This window comes from Musa acuminata, chromosome BXJ2-9, assembly GCF_036884655.1.
Source record: "Musa acuminata AAA Group cultivar baxijiao chromosome BXJ2-9, Cavendish_Baxijiao_AAA, whole genome shotgun sequence".
NCBI lineage: Eukaryota > Viridiplantae > Streptophyta > Magnoliopsida > Zingiberales > Musaceae > Musa > Musa acuminata.
This window is the reverse complement of record NC_088346.1, coordinates 49,235,304-49,243,513: the sequence shown is the minus strand read 5'-3', so window position 1 is coordinate 49,243,513 and position 8,210 is coordinate 49,235,304. Positions and strand designations below refer to the sequence as shown.

Genomic DNA, 8,210 nt, shown 5'->3' with positions numbered 1-8,210 from the left:
AAACGGCGTGCTGCACAGCGGAGCATCCACGACCCGTTGCAACCTCAGCGACGAGTGTGGGCCCCGCGATCATGTGAGAGGGAACACAATGGATCGGCATGCATGTTTGGATTTAGTTTAGGTATTCGGATTCCCCGCTACAGCGGGCGATGAGAATATTTGGGAAGAGAACCCCACCGCAACAATGGTTAGCCCGAGTGAAGTGTGTTCGCATGTAACTCACGTAAATATTGATGAGGGCAATAATGGCGATGGGACGTCCATTGACATCAGCTCCACTAACATAATGATCCACGCCTCGATTTAACTTGACACGCCTGATCGAGACAGACCAGGACGACGACCGGGCCACGCCACGTCCTACGCAAGCTCGGTGATGAGGGCAATAATGACGATGGGACGCGGGTTAACGTCAGCTGCACCCGGATGATGCCTCACGCCTCGATTGACCTGACAGTGCTTGGCCAAACCTGATCGGAACGTCGACCGAGACCTATTAATATCCTGCGCGAGCCCGGTCCTTCACGCCACGTCAACATCGGTAGCAGACGTTACCAAGAGTACGATCCTGCTCCCTACAAGCGGGCACATCAGGCAACGGTAACCTTCCCTATAAATACCCTCGCGCTCAGGAAGGGAAGGAGGAGGAGAAACAAAAGCAAAAACCCCCTAAGACTATCCACTAACTTGATCGTCAGAGGGGTCGGGTTGAGCTTCCCGACCTGACCTGTGTGCAGGGATGAAGACGGAGCATCTCCCATCGCGTGCCCAAACGAGGAGTTCCCTTCCAGAGGAAACGATCGTCCCGTCGTGATCGGACCACCGCATTCGGTCATCTCAACAGTCTCAAGGGTCGCTCAGCAAAATCCTCGATCATTCAAACCAGAACCCAACCGCGTTAGTCCAGAGGCCATGGCTTAAGATGGTTCCCAGACAAATATAACCGCATATGGGTCCCAGACAATCGTACTCGTTTCACGTATAATATAGGAGTCTCAAGCCCCGACCCGTCAGCAATTCTTAATGATCACAACGACGTCTAATGATATGATTGATCTCAGACTTTTACTCTCGACGATCGACGTATGTCTTCACCGACTATACCAACTCGAGAGTGGATCGTAATGCAGGTTGGCATGCGACCACAGCAGATCGACGGGGATGGCAGGTGAGTCATCGACAGCGTGATTGCTCCATGGCTTACAGTAGCATGATTGTACTTGAAATCTTTCATATCGATTTGTTTATTACGACGACTGCAAGGAGGACGACGACGCTCGGTCATACCTCCTTATACATTACATGGATGGAATCTAACGTGAAGCATTCATCGTTTAGGTCTCTCGTCGCTGGTAATAGAGAGGATTGGGAACTCGTCCTTCTTCCTCACGCCACGAGTGAGGAAAGGGAGAAGAGATGGAAGGCATGGAGCACATGGGGAGTGCCGGATGGTGGTCCTCCGCCGATGGCGACGCTGGCGGACAGCGCAGCCAGCTCACCCGAATGGCTGCAGTGGTGGTGTTCATTTCGAGACAGGAACAACTCAGCTGTGTCCCCGCCTCCTACCGCCTCCTCCTCGCATTCCCCGATGCCGCCAACTTGCTGCTGCTTCCTGCAACCATGCCAACGTCTTGCCCATGAAGCCATTTAAGAGAGTCAAACAAACCAGGCATTAATGTAATTAAAACGAAGAAGGTGATGTGTCATTTGGATCCGAATCATGTTACGACCGGTTCTAATCTCGCATCGAGCTGGAGCCGAATCGAGTTCGCTTCGCTTGGACGCGACTTCGTCGCCCGATCGGGTCGGGTGGAGATCGATGGCGAGACGAAAACAGGGTCCGGGATTTCAAAGCTCAGAAAGGAAGAAAAACGATTGGCCGAAAAGACTGTACCCTGTTTGAGCCGATGAACGAGAGAAGCTATGTCCGTGGGACGCGGATGGCGAAGTCGGCCGATTTGGGAGGGTGCGTCGGCAACGTGGGCGGGCCCCGCGGGAGCGAGGCAGCTCACGTGGCCGGTCGTGGCAACTCCGGCGCGTGGGGCGTGAGGGTGGTCGCATTGATGGGGGGACTCGGGATTAACGTGGTCCGGCAGCGGAGCAGCAGCAGCAGCAGCGCACGGTTTGACAGACAGGTCAAACGTCAGGCGGTCCGTGAGGTTAAACGTCGGATGGGCTGAGGGAGGCACGGTCAACGTCTCCAACCTCGCGGGCCGAGGACTGGACACCACCACCGGTACTCGAACGCGACGCCAAACTTTGTCCTCTTTATGACACGCCTCACGCCTCCTGTCCTCTGTTCACGAGATCCGACGTGAGAGATTTTAATGGGTTTACTAAGTGATTATTTGATGAGTATAATAACGACGACAAGACTCGGATTGACGTCAATTGCTCCAGATGACATCTCACGCCTCGATCGACCCGACAGTACCTGGTCAAACGAACAGGAACGTCGGCCGAGGCGCATTAACAACCTGTTCAGGCTCGATCCTTCACACCACGCCAACGCCAATGTCAGACGCTATCAGGAGTACGAGCTTGCCCCCTGCAAGCGGGCACAGTAAGCTTCTCTATAAATACCCTCGCATGCTAAATGGAAAAAGGAGAACTCAGCTAAAGAAACCCCCTTCACCATTGACTTGATCGTTGGAGGGGTCGGGCCGAGCTTCCCGACCTGACCTTTGTGCAGGTGCGAAGCTGAAGGGCCCCACTGAATGCCCAGGCGAGGAGTCCCCTTCCCGGAGGAAACGACGATCCCGTCTCGATCGGACCCCCATGACCGACCACCTTAGCAATCTCGAGGAATGTCCCAAGGAGATCCCCCATCATCTGGACCCGAACCAGACCGCGTTAGCCCCGAGGCCACGGCTTAAAGTTGTTTACACCAACATTATCCAAAATCAGTACGGAAATAAAAAGGCAAAAGTATGTTTCAGTTGCCATTAAAATTATAATATGCATAAGAATATAATGTGAATTGTTTAATATCTGTTGCATTCTTTATTGGAGATTTTTTTTTATTTTTTGAGGTTTTAATTAGATCATAGTCTAATTTGCCGGGAGAAACAAAAGAAGAGATCAAGAAACACAAGATGTACCAACTTATTCATCGGCCATCTGCAGAAGTGAAAGAGTCGGCGAATCCAGCAGGCCTGGCTGGGATGCTTCCTTTGCTGTAATCAAGGCTTAATGAACTGATGTCCGAAGCACCATCAGCTGCTTGCCAACCCTTTACCATCTGAAGAAGGGGTTGGCAGAGGTCAATCCCCAAGTATTCCTCCTGATCATCATTGACAGGCTTCCATTTGTCGACGAGTGGGGCGAGCACGTTCACTGCATGACCCATGTCAGGCCGCTGATGGGGTTCTCGTGCAGCGCAGTGACCTGCAAGTTCTGCGATGACACCGATACTCTCAAAGGTCTCGTCTGTGACAACAAGTGATGGATCGATGATGCTCTTGAGCTTGTCCTTGTCGTTCTTCATTTGACAGAACCAGGATGCCAAGTAACGGCTTTCCTCTGGGCGATCCTCATCCAGAGCCTTTAAACCAGTTATTAGCTCCATCAACACTACTCCAAAACTGAAGACATCAACCTTTGTCGTAACCTTCCCAGTCACTGATGCAACCATGGCAAGAGGATTTGTGTCAATAAATGAGTTGGAAGCGAAAAAAAAAAGAAAAAACATCCTCATAATGATTGATTTGAAGAGTATGATGTTGCAGTATTCACTTCAAATAAAAGTATGATTACTTTGCATAAAAATACAATTAAAAAGACATATAGTAAATAAATCATATTGTCTTTAAACTGCAATCGACATTGACAAAGGTGACAATGATATGGTATTCAAGCATACAAAGTACTGAGAAAGTCAGAAGTCAAATGTTCGAGTGAAATTGTATTATAAAATATTTCAAATTACCTACCTGCCTACATTATCTCGTAAAAATTAATTGACACGTGCGAAACTAACTTGCGAACTATTGAATTTAGATCTCTTCAGCGGACATCGTAATAAGGTAGACATTAAAATCAGCACATAAGGGGAATTGAAGAAGCTGGGTTTTCTAATCTCTAATGGTTATTTTTCTTCGAGTCTGAAAAAATAAGTATCAAATGAGAAACATGGATTTCACACAAAGACATTTTTTGGATTATGAATTAGAAGTATAAAAAGAAACATCACTAAGCAAGTCATTAGAAGTATTTTAGTGCTAATACCTACAATCGACAAACTTAAACAGCAACAATAAAGGCTTTCCCGTCTCTCCAAATAATTCCAAGGCAAGCAGAAGGGCAGGTCAGTAGAAAACTGTCTCATTCGTATTTTCTCTGCTAATTTAGCTGTTGAATCATTACTAAAGTCGACAAATATTAACAAAAATATTTCAAAGAAGAAGATGATATAACCTCAAGCATCCAAGCCAAACATAAATCAATATATGATAAAATACTTGATGCTTTTGCTGTTTTAATGACATAATCACCATAAGTTGACCAAAGCTAGAGACGAAGCCCTTACCAGCATACTCTGGAGCTAAGTACCCAAAAGTTCCTGCAAGTCTAGTCGCAAAGGAATTTTTGCCATCAGGAGCAAGTTTGGCCAGTCCAAAATCCGAAATTTTTGCTCTGTAGTCATCACCAAGTAGTATATTTGACGATTTAAGATCTCTGTGGATGAAGCACTGATTAGCAAAGTTATGAAGGTACTCGATGCCTCTAGCAACATCCAATGCAATGTTGAGCCTCTTCTTCCAAGACAAAGGCTCCAATTCCAGCTGCTTCCACTGGAAAAGATGCTTGTTTAAAGCCCCTTGAGGCATATACTCGTACACTATAAGTCTTTCATTGCCTTCCACAGAGTACCCCAGTATAGACACCAAATTACGGTGTCGTACCTTTGAAAGAACAGCAATTTCTGCTTGAAACTCCTCCAAAGCTTTGTTATTTAGCACGCCAGACTCCATTCTCTTAACTGCTATCATTGTTCCATCATGCAACTCCCCCTTGTAGACCACTCCGAATCCTCCCTGTCCAAGCACATTCTCTGAGGCAAAATTTCGTGTGGCGGCACGAAGAACCTGGACTGATATTACTAAGTTCCCTGACTCAATCACATGAGTATCTACAGTGCTACTGCTGCTTACACTCCGAAGTTCACTAGCTGCTGTACTGTTATTGGCATTATTTGCAACCACTATCTTAACCAAATTGTCTGGATCAGAAGAGTCCCTAGGATGCACAACGATGGTACTTGGTGCACAGGAAGTATTCCTTCTCCCCTTCTTCCAACAGAAAAGAAGCAGCATGACCAGTAGAATAACTGCAGTCCCAACTATGACTGGAATAATGATGATCAAAATTTTCGAGTTGGAAGACAAAGATGAGCCACCTAACGAGCTCGGTGATTCTGATGGGGTATCACCACCGGAAGGTGATGCGGTAGAACTGGACTTGTCCAACAACCTATTTCCATCAAGTATGACAGTCACACCACGGGGGAACTGCGGAACCGGAGGTGAAATATCATTTGAAGAAAGATTCAACAACTTCAATGTCTTCAAGCCGGTCAGCTCCTCAGGGACCATGCCACGAAGGTTGTTACTCCCAAGCAAAATTTCAGCAAGAGAATCCAATTTCCCAAGAGAAGGACTAATTGTGCCATTCAGATGATTGCGTGGTAGATTTATGATAGAAGCCTTCCCACCAGAGCAAGATATGCCAAACCATGTCCCAGTGCAAGAATCATTTCCCACCCATGATCTTGCAAGATTCTGCGGGTAATCGACTGCATCAAGGAAATCCAGAAGTGCTGCCACCTCCACCGGGCAAGGAATTCCAGGTGCAGACTGACAGAATGAATTGTGAGAATACGTAAAATCGCTGAAGCTGACAGCAGGAATTGACCCCATGAATGCATTATTATCCAAGTGCAGTGATTGGAGCTGTGGCAAATCCATCAAATTAGCGGGTACGAGTCCGACGAGCTGGTTATCGTTGAGCCAGATCCGTCTCAAGAAAGCCACGGCGCCAATCGAACTTGGAATGGGCCCCGTAAACTGATTCCCGTGAAGCCAAACATCATTTAGCATGGCCATTGAGGTAATGATTTTGAGTGAACCGGACAACCCTAAACCTTCCTGATTGTTCAGCCACAGAGTCTGCAACGGCAAGCCCTCATAACTAGCCGGAATCTCACCAGTGAGATTGTTGTAAGACAGCTTCAAATGAGTTAAAGAACGCATGTTTCCCAAGAAATCCGGCAGCGGACCGGCGAGATTACAGTCCACCAAAGACAGATTCATCAGTTGAGCTGAATTCGCCAAGTCCGATGGTAGCATCCACCCCGTGCTCTGATTCAGTTGGTTCTTATCCAAAGATAGAACCCGCAAGCTATCGAGTCCGACGAAGAAGTCCGCGGGAATGGAGTCGAACTGATTGTAATCGAGGAAAGCATACTGTAAATTAGACAATCCTTTGAACGATGGCAAGGCTCCAGTCAATTTGTTCCCTTGGAGGCCAATATTGACCAACATGGAGAGGTTGTTGAAGCCCGGTGGGAGAGTCCCGATCAACCCCAGGTTCTTGGCTTGGATCTGAGTGACCCGCGAGCCTGAACAGACGACATAAGGCCAGAGCGGAGGGCCACAAGGATCTTCGTTGTTCGTGGGCCACTTGAGGAGCTCGGCGTTGGTCAACCCTTTCCGGAACTCATCAAGCACGGCGAAGTCGCCGTGGTTGGTGGTCGCAAAGGCCACCGACGCCAAGCCGAGAAGAACGGATAAAGACAGGATCTTGATCCAGTTTCCCAACGCCATTCTGCTCAAGGACAACATCTCGATCCCAGATGGGCACCAATCGAGGAAATCATCCCGAGGAACAAGAGGAGCAAGTGTACTCACGGATCCGAATCTCCTCCTTCAGGACAATTATCTTCAAAAGACAAACATCCACCCAAATTCCCAAAGCCGCTCTGTGAATTTAGAGTGGATATTGAGACAAACAGAAGGAAGGAAACAACAAAAGTAGAGAAAATTACTACAAATCATATCATGTTCTAGCGGAAATTAGAACTCACTCCCAAATCGGCACAGAAAGAAAAAGACATCGCCAAGGTATAGAAGCTGAGAAGAAAAGAGGTACTCACAAAGCCCTAATCTCCGCTTTCGGAACAAAAGTAAAGGGCCATATCTGTGAGTGGCATCACCTCACTGGGAATCTTCCTATCCCTTTCGCTTTGAGACCACCAAAAGAGGGCAGAGAGCATCACCCCCGGAGTGATCCAAATCAAGAACACCACCACCTTCAGAGCCAACGACAGGCGTTTATTGGGTTCCACTAGGTTCTGCGCCACAACTCACGTCAAAATCTGATCTTTACGCTAAATTTGAGAACAATGGAGACATCAAATTCCCCGAAGACCAAGAAATAGGAGATGCCAGCGGACAGTAGATTACCACACGGAAACGTGGTCCACGGAGGACGCCGGAAAAAGGAGGGAGGGAAGGAGAGATTCGTGACTTGTGTCTATGGTCAAGAAGAATGTAACGACAACGGACGAGAAGGAACTCCTAATCGCGATTAACTATCCTGACGTGGCCCACTTATGCTATCCACATGAAGATAATGATAATAATAACGAGGATTAGCCCGCCAAAAGTCGAAAGGTGATGATCACAATCAGAAGGTCATGCGTGGCATGATCAACATAAGTCATGATCTTTATATATCGCGATTAACTATCCTGACGTGGCCCAGCCATTTTGGTCTCTTGCTCGATGTGGGACCCGTGCACAACAAGGAAGGAACCTTTCTATTGATTGTGTAGAGCTTTCTGGACCCAAGCATCCAACCCGATGTGGGTCGGCACAGGTGAGACAACGTGGCCGCCACTCGTCCGTGACTTCCTACGTCATCATACCATTCATTATGTGAAATGTAAATATCAACCTCTTTTTGTTTGTTTGGGATTAATCTTCAAAGGAGTCAGAGACTTTGAGTTGTATTTAATTATTTAAATAAATCAAAAAATATTACATATATAATTATTTAATGAAACGTAAATATCAAGTAATGTTAATATGGGTGTGATGCTTGGTCGATATGTCAAACTAGTACGGTATATAAGACGATATGACGTGGTGGTTCACATGAATGTAACATTTAATCGTAGATCTATTATAATTTGTGCCACCATTGTGTTT

The 8,210-nt window shown here is 47.0% G+C and overlaps 1 protein-coding gene across 3 annotated transcripts; it reads right to left on the bottom strand.

Moving 5' to 3' along the window:
* Window positions 1-2,911: 2,911 nt before the first annotated feature.
* On the bottom strand, window positions 2,912-7,606 carry LOC135581110 (receptor protein kinase TMK1-like). Of its 3 annotated transcripts, XM_065127212.1 has the most exons (4): window positions 7,464-7,606; window positions 7,154-7,351; window positions 4,529-6,979; window positions 2,912-3,621 (listed from the first exon to the last, which is right to left on the bottom strand). In XM_065127212.1, exons 3-4 carry the CDS (start codon window positions 6,840-6,842, stop codon window positions 3,110-3,112), a joined length of 2,826 nt encoding a protein of 941 aa, XP_064983284.1. In that variant the 5' UTR covers window positions 6,843-6,979; window positions 7,154-7,351; window positions 7,464-7,606; the 3' UTR covers window positions 2,912-3,109. The 3 variants fall into 3 exon arrangements, with proteins under 3 accessions (XP_064983284.1, XP_064983286.1, XP_064983285.1); XM_065127214.1 differs by having other exon boundaries at window positions 7,154-7,504; XM_065127213.1 differs by lacking the exon at window positions 7,464-7,606 and having other exon boundaries at window positions 7,085-7,456.
* Window positions 7,607-8,210: the final 604 nt, after the last annotated feature.

Coding starts and splice junctions, on each gene's coding strand:
- LOC135581110 (XM_065127212.1), bottom strand. CDS start 6,842: ATGTTGTCCTTGAGCAGAATGGCGTTGGGAAACTGGATCAAGATCCTG. Junction 3,622..4,528: donor CTTAGCTCCAGAGTATGCTG/GTAAGGGCTTCG, acceptor TGGTTGCATCAG/TGACTGGGAAGGTTACGACA.